The sequence below is a fragment of the Eriocheir sinensis genome, chromosome 34 (assembly GCF_024679095.1).
Source record: "Eriocheir sinensis breed Jianghai 21 chromosome 34, ASM2467909v1, whole genome shotgun sequence".
Taxonomy (NCBI): Eukaryota; Metazoa; Arthropoda; class Malacostraca; order Decapoda; family Varunidae; genus Eriocheir; species Eriocheir sinensis.
Window position 1 is genome coordinate 4477384 of NC_066542.1, and position 15228 is coordinate 4492611.

General features: G+C 40.5%; 1 protein-coding gene across 45 annotated transcripts in view; it reads left to right on the forward strand.

The window, feature by feature from the left end:
* LOC127006931 (microtubule-actin cross-linking factor 1-like) overlaps positions 1-14717 on the forward strand; it is a 309855-nt gene extending 295138 nt beyond the window's left edge. For 25 of the 45 annotated variants that reach the window (XM_050877291.1, XM_050877298.1, XM_050877306.1 and 22 more), the window contains 11 exons: positions 55-230; positions 3740-3908; positions 4308-4528; positions 5391-5464; positions 5849-5911; positions 6654-6701; positions 8101-8145; positions 10152-10205; positions 10684-10749; positions 11157-11207; positions 12849-14717. In XM_050877291.1, coding sequence (XP_050733248.1) covers positions 55-230; positions 3740-3908; positions 4308-4528; positions 5391-5464; positions 5849-5911; positions 6654-6701; positions 8101-8145; positions 10152-10205; positions 10684-10749; positions 11157-11207; positions 12849-12981 — 1100 coding nt within the window. In that variant the 3' untranslated portion in view covers positions 12982-14717. Of the gene's footprint in view, positions 1-54; positions 231-1816; positions 1972-3739; positions 3909-4307; positions 4529-5390; positions 5465-5848; positions 5912-6653; positions 6702-8100; positions 8146-10151; positions 10206-10683; positions 10750-11156; positions 11208-12848 lie in introns of all 45 variants that reach the window. The other 20 variants (XM_050877296.1, XM_050877311.1, XM_050877322.1 and 17 more) reach the window with 18 other exon arrangements.
* The last annotated feature ends 511 nt before the right edge of the window (positions 14718-15228 follow it).

The window sequence follows — 15228 nt, forward strand, 5'->3', positions numbered from 1 at the left end:
CCTCCTCCTTGGGTCATTTCTTGCTTGGGCTATGAACTCCATCCACCAAACTAGCCAAGGGTCGTACCAATGTGGAGTTACGTGAGCAGTTCATCCTGGCGGAGGGCGTGTCTCAGAGCATGACTCCGTTCAAGTCCAAGCCTAGCCCCAACAGTTCTGTGTCGAGTCAGTCCGGCACGACCGCCCAGCACCGATCCCAGTCCCTCCCCAACTCTGGGCCCATTATCAAGGTCTGTTCCTGTTCAAAAGCCTTTCTACACTTCCATTACGAGTGTGGTCACGTTTCCTACCAAGTGCACTGAGATCGGACAAGACAAAATACATGAGTTCAGTAAGGTACCGAGTAACGAAGAAATGTCAACTGCTGACCTCACTGACCCCCCCTTGTGCTGACCCCAGATTGCAGTCAACTCATTCATAATTTATTATCTCCCATTTGGGACTCATTATAATTAAATGATGCTGTTGTTCTTAAATTTGGAATCCCATTTTGTGGTAATTAATCGTCATTTCTTACAGTAAATCTTCCCTTAACATCTACCTTCAGTATTGACCTAAAGCTGCCCTTTGCCCCAAGCAGCAATCCACCCAAACCCGGGGCTCCAAAGCTTCTTATTATATTTGGTTTCTGCATGTTCATAGCATGGTACACAATAAGAAGCTTTCTGAATGCCCTGCTTCTTATACAGGTATGTACTTTGTGTATGTATTAGTGAACAAGACAAACCACAGATTATTTTCAATTATTTGCCGCTTGTTTTTCTTTTATTTGGCCTAACAGAATCATCCTACATAAACATCCATTGATTTTCAGATAACAGAATCATCCTTCGTAAACATCCATTGATTTTCAGACACTCATTTTCATTTGAACTTCAGCAATGGTGACATAGGTTTGAGTTTCCCAATAGGACGGATGTGTTAGGACCACTGGGAAAGGTTCAACTCGCTGGTGACAGGCAACGCTCACTCTCCCTCAGGTTTTTTTTTTTTTTTTTTTTTTTTTTTTTTTTTTTTTTGACATCTGTTAGTCTATGTTTTGTCCATGATGATCAGAGTACACTCTGACACAGGTAATAATAAACTTTACGAAAATGATAAATACAGGCATGACACATGTATATATGCAGGGTTTTTCTTAGATGAGGACCCCAGCCCCCTAACCACCCAGACACCAAGCAATTTCTTTTTAATTCAGGCATTTAGGGAGAATAGGTTTCTTGATAATATAATAATGGGCATTTCTTACCTGTCGATTCTGTAATTTGAGAAGTGAGGTGTTCCATGACAAAGGGAGGTAAAGTTTGGGATAAAAGAAGGCAACTTACATTCTTCTAAGAGTAGTGCAGTACTCTAAGGGAACTTATTATGATTTCATAATAAGCACAATATTTATTTAGCTTCTCAAATGTACTTTTTTTTATAAGTTATGTTGTTCATATCCGCCAAGATATGATTTGCAAATTGTTTATTTACTATTCTCATTTAAAGCTAAATTTTATAAAGCTTTTTCTTTTTTTCAACACTAAAATTTTGTTTAATTTCAATAAAAGTTATAATGTTGGAGGAGCTCTGCCGTTAGTTTGTCTGCTCAACAGACCTGCTCATGTCCTCAAGAAAATAGCTTAACCTCTCGACTCGAGATTCAAATTCAAGAAATTACTAATGCTCATGCATTAGTAGTTTTGGAGATATTCTTACTGATCATTTAAAATTAGTTACCATTAAGTGCTTATATGAAAATTACAAAAGGATATTTGACATATAACACCCTTTTCTCCCACCCTCTGTATTGAAAGCATAACATTTATTACAGCTCATTTTGTTATGGCTGAATTGATGCCGCTCTTTGAGCAAATTCGGCAAAGTGAGTGTGACGGCTCCCACAGTGCTGCTCTGTGCACAATTCGTGTGGGGCATTCTGTTGGAGCAGTGTTCCACAGATCAGACTCGTCCACATGCTCGCCAATGGTAGGGGGCCCTCAGGCAGATGCGTGTGCAGGTGTAGGCTGTGCTAGTTTGGATATATGTTCGTGTTGCGACGTAGGTTGTTGTAGATGACCCAATTTGCCCGTACATTAATAGCCTGGTTTGGATAATAGTTTTCTTTTTTTCTTGTATTTTACTTTATTGCTTGAACTGAAGTACATTGTTGCCATATTTGCAGAATACATGACCACCACAGACCAATTCTGCCTCAGCAAATATCACTATTCCATACTGATATTTACTGGTTGTTTCAAGCTGACTAACCTTCATATGATTCACTTGCTTTACACACCCTTGAAGTAAGACATTGCATTGGCAGACCATACCAGTAACACTCCTAGCATTGAACTAACTAACATAGCAACATTTTCATCATACCAACTAACCTAACTAGTACCACAGCAGTTTGTAGCGTAACATTCCGTAACTTGATGACCTGAGCTTGAAACAGACATTCCCCCAAACATCTGTTCTTGAAGTTTTCAGCATGGCTTGTTCACCACTTGACGAGCTCTATCATTATTCACAAGCCTTGCTGAAAGAGGAATTCAGCATATGATAGGCCATTCAGTTTCCTAACGTTCAGAGTTGCCCTTGAGTGTGCAAGAATGTTGGACAGTTTTATGCTTCTCTTTTATTCTGGTGTTTAACTTAAGTGTCATGGGAAACTGAGGTTGTTCATGTGGTTTGTCTTATATCACACAAGCTCCTATTCCGGGATCCGACTCACTGTATTCTCAAATGATGGTGGCATATCAACAAATGGTAAGTGCTGCTTTGTACTTCCCATACAGTAAGTTGGTTCACATACAATTGGTCACTTGTGCCTTGTAAGTTTTATCTACAGTCAAACCATTTCACTGAGTCCGTTGAGGCGTTGGTTTCCTCAGGTCCTTTCCTCCCCTCTGCTTTACCACACAGTCCCACCCACCTATCTCTTCCCTTCATATGTTAGCTGTAGGTAACATATAAGAGGAAAAAATAGGTGTTGGGACTGTGTGGTGGAGCAGAGGGAAGGAAAAGACCTGCGGAAACCAATGCCTCAGTAGACTCGGTGAAATGGTTTGACTACAGTGATCCAGCATTTTCAGTTAACAAAGAATCTGAGTTTTCATCGGCTTTCTGGTACAAACGATGTCTTGAGTCTAGTGAACTGGTACCTGAAATACTCTTAACTCTCTCCCTTTAGTATTGATATCATAAAGTCTTAAAACTACCCCTTAATAACGTCAATTAGCAAAGAGATAGTGGATGATCACGTCCTCCTATAAGCACCACAGTTCACTAATGAGACGCGCTGAGTACCACGTTATTTCCAAAGTTTTGAGTAGTATCCTTCAGGTAATGTGAATGAAATTATTATTATTCCTGCGCAGTTTATTTGTTGTGGAGCATAATTGTAGATCTTGCTCGTCCTTTTGAAATTCTGCTCTGTGTATCTGCCATAATTGGGCTTGTCACTAGGCATGAAGTCTTTACCCCATTAGCAATAAGTCTGCTCAAAATTTTAATAACTCGTAAAATTTTGATATGCTGATAAATTCTGATGATATATGCAGCTTCATACTCTTCTAAGCAGTGTATTTTGATGATATATACAGATTCAAACTCTTATAAGCAGTGTATTTTTATGATATATACAGATTCAAACTCTTTTAAGCAGTGTAATACCTTTCATATATACCAAATTGCATAGGCAGTGACCGTCAAACACCCTATACTAACATCCAATGCGTTATGCCTCATAAAGGTTCGTGAGAGAACAGCCAAGAGCTCAGCAATGGGCCGAGCTTCCTTCAGCGCTGGCACCCCAGACTCATCCTTCAGTGAGGAGGGCGGCACATCTGGGTTCCATCTGCACGGCAGCAAGCGCAAGGCCTCGGCACCCGTCACCTCTCGCTCATCCTACAATACCTCAGGTCAGTGGTCGAGGCTTTGCTACTCCCAACAGTATACTTAAGCTCATACTCTTAAACATCTTAGCCCCTCAGTTCCCTGTTTGAAAAGCCTCTCATATAAGTTTCTGGGATTTCAGTGGATGGTTTTGTGATCCTGGTGATAGTTTTACATGACTTGTGTATCTTGGATGGGATAAGCACCTGAGAAAACCTGGTTAATCTTCTCTGTGATCTTGGAGAATAGTTGTAATGGGAGCCCAATATGTTTAAAAATACTGATCTTAGCCAATTTATGTCATACCCATTCCTGCAGCAGTCAGGGTTCGGTATTATTCCCATCAGTATATTTAACCATTTTACATCACATCCATTTTTTCATCATTATCAGAGTAACTTCACAAAACAACATTGTCTCTACAGGTGACAGTCAGCCTGGCAGCCGTGGTGGGAGTCGCCCTCAGTCCCGAGGCCCCGGCTCACGCCCGGGTTCACGTCCCCCAAGTCGTGCAGGCTCAGAAGTGTCTCTTGACTCCAACGATGGCGGCCGGACACCAATGAAACGCACACCGTCCTTCACCGGCCGAACACGCGCAACATCTAGTCAATCTTCAGGGGTCCAGCGCTCGTCCTCCCTCAGAAAAGTAAGCTTTGTCGCCTCCCAGCGAGTGTTGAGCACACGTCCTGGAAACACTTCACTACCATAACCAAAAACACTTTACTGCCATAACCAAAACACTTCACTACTATAACCAACACCACTACATCTTTTTAACAATCAGGACTATGTAACAATTTCTTTCCTCAAAATTTAATACCACAACACCCATGCCTGAGACCTTAATATGGCATGCCAGTTCTCAATAACACATTCAAGGGAATGGGGAGGAACACTATTAATACAACCTCTGTTGTAGTAAGTCATCATTTAACTGCATTATATTTTCACTACTTTGTGTATGAAAATATTTTTCCCTTGATAACATGATGCACATATACATAACAAAACAAACACGAGGGGCTCGGGTCTCCCCCTTGAAACCTGGGCCCCCTCGGCCCTACTGTAGACACCTCTGTTGACAAATAGTTTAAGTAATGAATATTTTTTATTAACCAGGTATCACTGGCATAAGAATGTTTGTTAATATTACTTCTTTTAATGTTTCCCTTCATTATGTCACTATTTCATACAAGTAGATAGATGAATGGTGGATCCACACTTATTCCGTAGCATTCACTCAAACTCAAGGAAGTAGTATGCATCAGTTGACTGGCTGTTCCATTTGCTTTAATACAGATTCAGAATCAGTTTTCATGAACATTAGGTGAGCAGTCCTCAAGTCTGGCCCTGTGTGGATCCATCACCTGCCCTCCGTCACCCTTCAAGGGACGGTGAAGCTAGTGTTCTCACATCCTCTTAATATCTGTTCCTGATATTAGTAACACTCCTAATGTAAGGGGTAAATATGGCTTTTAACTTACCCTCGGGTCCCTTCCTACCTTCAGGCCTCGGCCCCTGTCAAGTCCTCCACAGACACTGTCAACGGTACAGGAACTCGTACCATTTCCGTCTCTTCAAGGTAAGCCGTGTGGTCAGCTTGGCTCTGTCTGGTGGAGCGCTGGTGTCTATACTCAACACCATTACTGTACATAACAATCCACAGCTGTGATAATCTTGTCTCACTGATTATTTATGAAGATGATTTGCCTTGCTCATGACTGTACTGATTTAGACAAGTATAAACTTCAACATGTACACAAATTTGTTATCACATGAATTACCAAATGACTTTTAACTGCATGACTGATAAGAAATATTGATTTTGCTAATTTATTTTTAGTTCATTGTGCTTCACTAACATTTACTTTAGCATGGATAGAAAGAGAATCCTCAGAAATCAAAAGAAACATGCCAGTTTGTACAATATGCAACCCAAGCTTCCTTTGTTATCATGAACTAACAGGTCACGTAGCATGACAAGAACTACCTCAGCGTCCAGTATCCCAGTCGCTGTGGCGGCCTCAAGGTAACCATTAACAGCCACCGGCCCGCCCACTAACGCTGCTTGTACCTTGTGGCTACGGAACACTGTAGCGCTGGCATTGCCGTCACCTTGCTCAACATAGAGTAGTCGGTGTTTGCTGTGTGACAGATTTTCAAAACACTTACACGGATACTATGAGACTACATTTCTCTTTGTATAGAACTAGTTCATCATCAGAACCAGATATTCCACCAACGTATAGAACTAGTTTATCTTCAGAACCAGATATTCTACCAAACTTTTGTGCAGCACCTACTAGCTCAGTTATCTTTGAAACTCAGAATTCTTGGAGCTGCTAGAAAGATCAGTGCACAGCTTTTGTATAACTTGGTCGTCAGCCTGTCACTTCAAGATGGGAATTTGTCGCACAGCAAACACTTGCCAGCAACCTGGGCAGCACAAAGTAACTAGCTATGGTTACACCAAACATGCACACTCTTATTTAAGCAAAAGCACACAATTTGTAGCATGTAACTTAAAAATATCGGGCGCTAAGTATATTTCAAATGCACTTTTATATCTCTCGGTCTTCGCAGAATTCTCCGATTCTTACTCACCAGAACTCTCACAATGAACCACTAACCTGCCTTCTCTTTCCAGCCTCGTGCATGGTAGCATGGTGGTGAGGGTTGTTGCTCTTGAATAACTGTGTACTGTGCTGTGGAGGCCGCCTCTTCACATTTCATAATATGCTGTCTGACAATGAATTAACTTTCCTCTCCAGGTTATATTCACCGACTCTCTCCAGTCGATTGAAAGAGGCAGGAATTAGGTAAATAAGTTTGTATAGTGGCATGCGACCCTTCCTTAGTTCTGAGTGTGTGGGGTTTTCAGTTGTGATTATGGACTCCTGATTTTGTTACACCTTCTAAGGACTCACATAAAGATTGATTTTTTGCATAATTAAGAATCTGGTGAATGATTGATAAATGATAACAATGAAATCAGCCATTCAAAGCTTATTTTTCATGACTTAAAGTATATATTCTTTCCTCAAGTTCTTCCCTTCAATGCTTTCCTGTAGAGACCAATGATGTGAATCCTTCTTATCATTTTCAAGTTTACAACACACGTTCTCTACACATATACACATTATACGCTTCCTGCCCGATATGTGACACACTCTTCTTGTAACCATTAGTATTTTGGACACACACACACACACACACACATACACACACACACACACACACACACACACACACACACACACACACACACACACACACACACACACACACACACACACACACACACACACACACACACCCTGACACACACACACACACACACACACACACACACACACCCTGACACACACACACACACCCATACTAACAGCTATACACACACACACACACACACACCCATACTGACAGCTATACACACACACACACACACACACACACACACACACACACACACACACACGTATACCAACACATACACTCACACACATAGTCAGTGGTGAAGTAAGAATACTCACCCAGTTTAACATGAATGTCCTCAGTCGGAAGAGTGCGTCATGGGGTGGCAGGAAGGGAAAAGCTTACAAGTCCCTACTTTTGCAGACATACGCGTCACGCTTTCGTCATAATTCAGTTCTGGCTTTCATTTGCATATAAAACGGTACAGGAACATTACATTTAGGTGGCCTTGAAGCCTTAAGCCAAGCATGAATTCTTATTATTATTAGTACTACATGTTTCAGTGATATTCTTGTACATGATTACTGTGGTCATATAAACAGTGACTTCATGGAAATATATAAACACTTAATGCTTCTGTAACAAGCTGCTTCGGTTACTTAAGTTTACCTCAACTAATATAATCTGTGACAGGTGTAGGAGGAGGCTTTCAAGTCTCCCTCAAAATTCCTCTTGGGCAGGCAGCTTCAATTTGGGGGCAAGGTTGAAAAAATGGTGATGGGAAATTGGGTTTTTACGAGTGTAGTGGGGAAGAAAATAATCACTTGAGCTAAAAATTCAGTGATATTGACCTTGGCTTAAATTTACGGGGCAATGTTGAAAAAATGGTGATGGGAAATTGGGTTTTTACAAGTAGCGGGAAAATAAATAATCACTTGTGCTAAAAATTCAGTGATATTAACCTTGGCTGGCTCTTGGCTTTTCAACTCTGGTACATCGGTTGACGGGTGTCTTTCTCTTTAGGACCAAAATTCCGGTTCTTGCGGGTCCTGCCTCTGATTGGGAACGGTAAATTGTGTTGTCGCAGATATATCTGGTGTGGTTTTGTACCCCTTGATTGCTTCCTGATAGTACGGCGCCGAGTTTCCGAACCAATGAGAGAGAAATTTCTGCCGGTTGACGTTATTTTTTATTGTATTTCAAGCTAAATCAATTCTTAAGCTGTTAATCCACTACAACCATCAGTCCTCAGTTCAGTAAGCTCAGATTCAAGTATTAGTTTTTGATTAAATAATGTGATTTCTTATATACGTAATGTCACTCATCCGACTTTCGTTTCTTGCCATTATGTTCCACTTGAGTCGTAGCAGAAATAATATTGGTTTTACCCTAATCTGTTGGAGGAATACGACCTTTTTTCAAATTATCCACAGCAGTATAAGGAAGTATAATTACATTCCTCTTCGTAATCATCGAGAAATATTGCTTTTACCCTAATCTGTTGGAGGAATACAACCTCTTTTTAAATTAACCATGGTAATATAAACAACTATAATTACATTCCTCTTCGTAATCATAGAGAAATATTGCTTTTACCCTAATCTGTTGGAGGAATACAACCTCTTTTTAAATTAACCATGGTAATATAAACAACTATAATTACATTCCTCTTCATAATCATCGAGAAATATTGCTGTTATGCTAATCTGTTGGAGGAATACAACCTCTTTTAAATTAACCATGGTAATATAAAGAAATATTGCTGTTATGCTAATCTGTCGAAGGAAGAAGACCTTTTAAAATGAATCACACTAATCTAAGTAAATAGGTTGTCGTAATCAAGCAACAGAATGAGCAACAATGTAAAAAATATGGATAAACGTATTGATATAAACTAGTTCTCCGTGAGGTCTTGCAGTAATTTCAAACTCGGTATAAGACCTTTTAAAATGAATCACATAATACGTATTAGCAAAAAATCAGCTTCCCCTTCGTAATCAAGCAAGAGAGAGAGTAACAACACTGAAAATAAATAAACGTAATCATATAATAAGTTCTCCGCGAGGTCTTGCAGTAATTTCAAACTCGGTATAAGACCTTTTAAAATGAATCACATAATATGTATTAGCAAAAAATCAGCTTCCCCTTCAAGACAGAAAGTAACAACACATAATCTCTATAAACGTACTCATATAAATAAGTTCTCCGCGAGGTCTTGCAGTAATTTCCAACTTGCTATTCATTGGGAAGGAAACTCGGAGTCATCCCCCGCTCAGTGTCCCCAGTATCACACCGGCCCTGCACGGTCTCCCTCCTGGCTGCATGGGTTTGACGTTACGAGGTTTATGCTTCGCCTTTATACTGTTTGTTTTAAGCTTATGATTTTATCCTCTAAGATGTACTCTATTACCATGCCCCCAATGTTCCCTCTTCCCAGTAGATTTCCTCTAGTCCAGATCCATAGACTGATATTGTAGTTTCAAGATAACATTTAGTATTGGATTGAACTATGTGGTACTATTTGAATGAGTCTTGCATGGTAGATGTTAATTTGATACTCAGTGCCTTAAGCAATCGGATTCACATACTCACTCCTAGTCGTGTAAGCTAATAAGACCACATTTTTAATCAATTCTTAGACCACAATTTGAAGACTCTTGTGCCTTGAGAAATCCCTGGATAGATGTATTTAGATGAACTGTAGAGTTTGCTATATGTTTTGAATGGTCATATATAACAACCCTTGAAGCTTGCCAGTCTAAGAACTATACAATGCTAGACAGAAGAATGTAGGCATAGCAGAACTCCTTATGCAATAGACAGCAAGAAACATATATTTGCATTGATCATTAACTTAGACTAACATAATGAATAGCTCTCCCATATCGCACATTATACTATGGTTGAACTGGTTAACTCATGTGCATTTAGACAGCAAGAAACATATATTTGCATTGATCATTAACTTAGACTAACATAATGAATAGCTTACCAGTATAGAATAGCTTTCCCATGCATTATGATATACTATGGTTGACAATTTGGTGATGGATATTCTTTGTGGTTCCCTCCAGGACTAACCTCTCTGGGTCCGCCTCTAACCTGAGTGTAGCGGGAACCCCTCTCAGGTAAACGGGCGACAGGAGTTATCTTCAGCGTGACAATCATGACCAAACAACATTAAACCCAAGTGACCTCATGAATTGCATATATATATATTCAAAGTGACATGAATCATCTTTTTAAGTGATAACATACTACTTAGTGCTTGATTAGAATGTACAGTAACTAATGTCTGGATACAAAACACTAGTTAACTTTATAGTCATGCCATTCTTGTCTCCTATAGCTAAACCAGATTGACGAGATCATTTTCCGCTGGTCCTTTCCTCCCTGACATTCTACCACACAGTCCCCAACGTCGATTTCTTCCTCTCGTATGTCACCTATAGTTTACATATGAGAGGAGGAGATAGGTGTCAGGACTGTGTGGGAGAGCGGCAGGGAGGAACGGACTCACAATCTCTCCAGTCTGCTTTCACTATAGTAACCAACAAGTATCCCTTCCTATTCCTCTGTAAGTACACACCCCTATGATCCCTGCAGGTCCCGAACATCATCAACAACTAGTCTTAACTCCAATCATTCCTCCAGCAAAATTCCAACACTGAGGTAACTAACATGTGGGTGTGCGGCGCATGGGTAGGTGGTGTCTGCATCTGCCATGACCTGCAAGTGTGTGTGTATCGAGTAGTCCAGAGTTTGTCACGAGTAAACGAATGCAGGTTTTTTTGCTAATATTTTGAGTATAGCTAGTTCACATGGAGATTGATACTTTAGACTTGCATGTGTGGTAATACTTGACTAGTTTGATATGTTAACAGTATGGTAATGTGATGGTAATGCCTAATAATACTCTTTTTTTGTGAATATTTTTATAGTCTAGATACGTTAGCAGATTTTTTGAGTGTCGAGTGTGTGTAGGAGAGGAGAGCAGCAGTGTCTCGGAAGTGTTATTTTGTCCGAGTGTGTGAGTGTGTGTGCTAAGTAACTCGGCTAACTTTTAATGCCTCTTGCAGACCAAAAACTTCTGCCACACTCACCACCACACTCAAGACTCCCACCACAAGGTAAACCGCACAGTAGATAGAAAAATATGTATACCACCTCTGCACCTCCATTAAAAACTCCATCATCTGAACTCCATATCTAGATCTTCTCAATTTCATAACATTTCTCTACGACTTCACCAACAAACCGCACAATATGTAGAAAATATATGCCACCTCTTCACTTCTATTAAACTTCATTATTTCAACATTATATATCCATCTTGATTTGAGTTTAGATTTCCCACGAACTTCACCACCAAAATGAAAATAATAAGTGTAAAAAAAAATACATATACCACCAACTCTTCACCTCCATTAAACTCCATCTTCTTAACACCATATTTACACGTTCATTTGATGTTTGATTTCATGACATTTCCCAAGAACTTCCACCATTGAACTCCACATTGAATAAAGAATATGTCACCTCTTCACGTCTCTCAAACTCTATCAATTTCGACACTATATCTGCATCTTGGATTGACTTGATATTTCCCAAGAACTTCCTCCATGAAACTCCACAATAAATTCAGAATATGTCATCTTGTCACGTCTCTCAAACTCCATCATTTCAACACTATATCTGCATCTTGGTTTGATTTCATATTTCCCAAGGACTTCACCACCATTACTTTTCTCATATGCAAACTTAATCTATACGACTCCTCCATATAAGATAATTCCTGATGTTACTTTCTTCCTCCGTTCTGTCCTTTCGATTTGATACTGTACGCACTTTAGTCTGTTTCGTGAGCATGTTCAGGACAAGCCACTGTTCTCTCTCCCCAAGATTTTGTATTGTTCGTCTTCCGTCCTTCTTCCCTCTGTCTTTCCCTCTCTGTCACATCACTCCGCCTTGTACTAGTGTTCATAACCTGATCCCTCCGACATTGCCAGATTGTCGTACTGCCTCATATGTTTGCTGATTTCAGGCCCAAAAACTGCTTTCATCACCACCTTCTTTGGATCCTTTTTAGGAGCAGCGAGTAGCGGGCTTTTTTTTTTTTTATTATTGTTTCCTTTTTTGTGTGCCCTTGAGCTGTCTCCTTTGTTGTAAAAAAAAAAAAAAAATGCCTTCATATATGGGTATCGTTTAAATGGTAAATCATTGGTGCTTCTTGGGAACAGTTAAGGGCCAGAAACCGGTAAATACGCGGCTCTGAGTACAATAATCTGGCAACGGTAGATCCGACCCATGTTAACTCAACCTTCCGACAGCCCTGTCCTTTTACTTCTTACTGTATCATTCATCGTTCATATACTTGTCCACCATGCCATGCCACTAGATTTCTGTGTGTTAATCCCCCTTTGAATATGTAGCGTCCAGAAACCTCACATCTCTCAGGGCTTTGCTTCAGTCAGATGCTAGACAGTGTTAACTTCTCGAGATTTAAAAGTTTTGGACAGGTTTTACAAAATGTACGAAATCCAAGCCTCAGATATCACTTATACTTCACATTCCCTAAAAAAATCATATCTCTTTTGCAGCATTTTCTTAGTCTCATTGATCTGTGTTACATTTTTCACTAGAACAATTGAATAAGCTCGCTACACTTACTAAGCAGCTTTTTCTATTAATTTTCATAGTCACAGAAAACCATTTGCCTCAGGACCAAGAGCACCACACAAACACTAGGTAATTCTGAGCCCTGTTTTCAGGACTCGGACTCCTTCCGGTTCCAGCAGCACCGGTGGAACTACTAGGCTGGTCCGCAAGTCCTCTGGAGCCTCCGACACCCCGACCGGCGTAGCAAGGAAAACCGGAATTATGGAACCCAAGCGCAGAGTATAGGACTGAACGAAAGGTTGTGGCAGAGAAGCAAATGCAGGATATATTATTTTGTATATTGTAATACATCCTGAAATGCATCTAATTTCTGAACTGTAATTGCTCTCCAATTAATTTTTGGTCTGAAATTACTTTCAAGTTAACTTAAGTTGTCTTAATTAAGTGTGAGCAATGGTGTACTGGTCACTATTGGAGAGTGCCTCGGCAGTGTGTCTGCCGGCACGCTATTTGGAACAAAGCTTTAAAACTTTAATCCCTAGGACGTCTGACCATGAATTTCCTCTTCCGGCACACGACGGAACCGTTCTGTGCGGAAAGTCCTTTTGCATAAATTCCCTTTTTTTCTTTTTATGAAATACCTGTTTCCATGAATTTGCTAGCATTTGTGATACTATGACAGGACACGTCCTGTTGCCTAACAACGTGGCGGGGCCGGCACACCCACAGACCGCTGGCGTTGTCCCGTTGGCTGCCGCCGCAGCACAGTGGTCACGCACTGGTGGTTGTGGCATGCCGGGCGTCGCCATGAAAAGTGATATCTATATATATAAAGTATATATATACATATATATATATATGGTAGTGCAAGCCCATTTTAAATTTCTCAGCCATTCCACTCAACATATCTTGCATGCTTTAAAGTAGGTTGTTTATGTGCAAGTCTTCAAAGACAAAGTTTTACTGTTTTATTCTTTTGGCCAAACACAAGATTTTGATATCGCGAAATATTTGTGTCACGTCTTGCACAGTTTATTCATTTTATATATTTTTTTACATCCAAAAGCGTTGAACCAGAGAAGCTCAAGCTAGCAAACCCATTCACCGACTGGTTCATAGATTAAGGCAGTTTTTGTGTACTCACCATTAATGCTTCACACCTAACCACTGTCCACGTGCTTGTCCCGCAACAAGCCTTAAGGGGGTATGATAGGTTGCCAAACTGCCTTTTTTTTTCTACTGCTCCAAATTCAACAGGAGTTTGATGGTGCTTAATAGTCTATAGAATTTATACTACATTAAGTGAATAATACTGGTACTCGAAAACGTTAAAAACATGCTCCTCAGTGGTTCTAATTTGTGCTACTAATAGACGTACAAGGAAGGCGGTTGTGCTGATCGACGGATGGCAAGCGCCAGGCCCTCGTGTGATTGTGGCCCGGCGCGCTTATCTGAGTCACTAGCTGATTTCAAAGGAAGTGACAGCCAAGTGATCATTCCCGCGTACTCTCAAATGTTTGTCCCCGAGGTCATAAGGGAGCGGTTCTCAAACACATACAAGAATTTGGGTGGTTCTGGGATGCAAGGTTAGGCTGGCGGGTGTGAGGGGGCGAGGGAGGCAGCCTGGTTCCGGGTTATTCAGAAAGTACCAACATCAACTTTCTACATCAGGGTCTGTCGTCCTTGCCTCGTCACCCCCGGCAGCCTATCTCCGTTTTTTTCTGCTGTCTTTTAACACGTTGAGTTCAAGACAGCTTTCTTACGCTCTTACTTTTCGTTGTATTTGTTTGTATAAACCCTTTGCTTTCATGCTTTGTTGTAAGTTGTAAATAATAAAGTATAGGAGCCCAGTGAAAGATTTAATTATAGGGCACAAGGTAAAGTTTATAATTTAATGAAGTCTGATGTACTAAAGTTTTTTTTGGTTAAATATACAACTAGACCAACCGTTATAGAATATTTTTTGTATTTAAACAGCTTCTGATTAAACTAATGCTTATAATAAATGAGTAACTTAAAAATATTGTCTCTGAATCCACACCTTCCCACCTCCTCGCTCCGTGGTGTCCAGTCCAGTCCAGTAGTAGGCGTGGGATTGCCTTTGTAATGGCTCCCACTTACTCCAAGGAAATTAAAACAAGTGGGTACAGAGCCAACATGTAATCTCCAATTTGGTTTCAGTCTACATTAGTCCACTACTCAGCACCGTGTCACCGATGATAGCACTCCAAGGGAATTAAAACAAGTGGGTACAGAGTCAACATGTGATGCCCAATTTGGTTTCAGTCCACATTAGTCCACTACTCAGCACTGTGTCGCCGATGGTAGCACTCCAAGGAAATTAAAACAAGTGGGTACATAGCCAACATGTGATGCCCATTTGGTTTCAGTCTGCAATAGTCCATCACCCAGCACTGTGTTGCCGATGATAGCACTCCAAGGAAATTAAAACAAGTGGGTACAGAGTCAACATGTGATGCCCATTTGGTTTCAGTCTGCAATAGTCCATCACCCAGCACTGTGTCGCCGAAG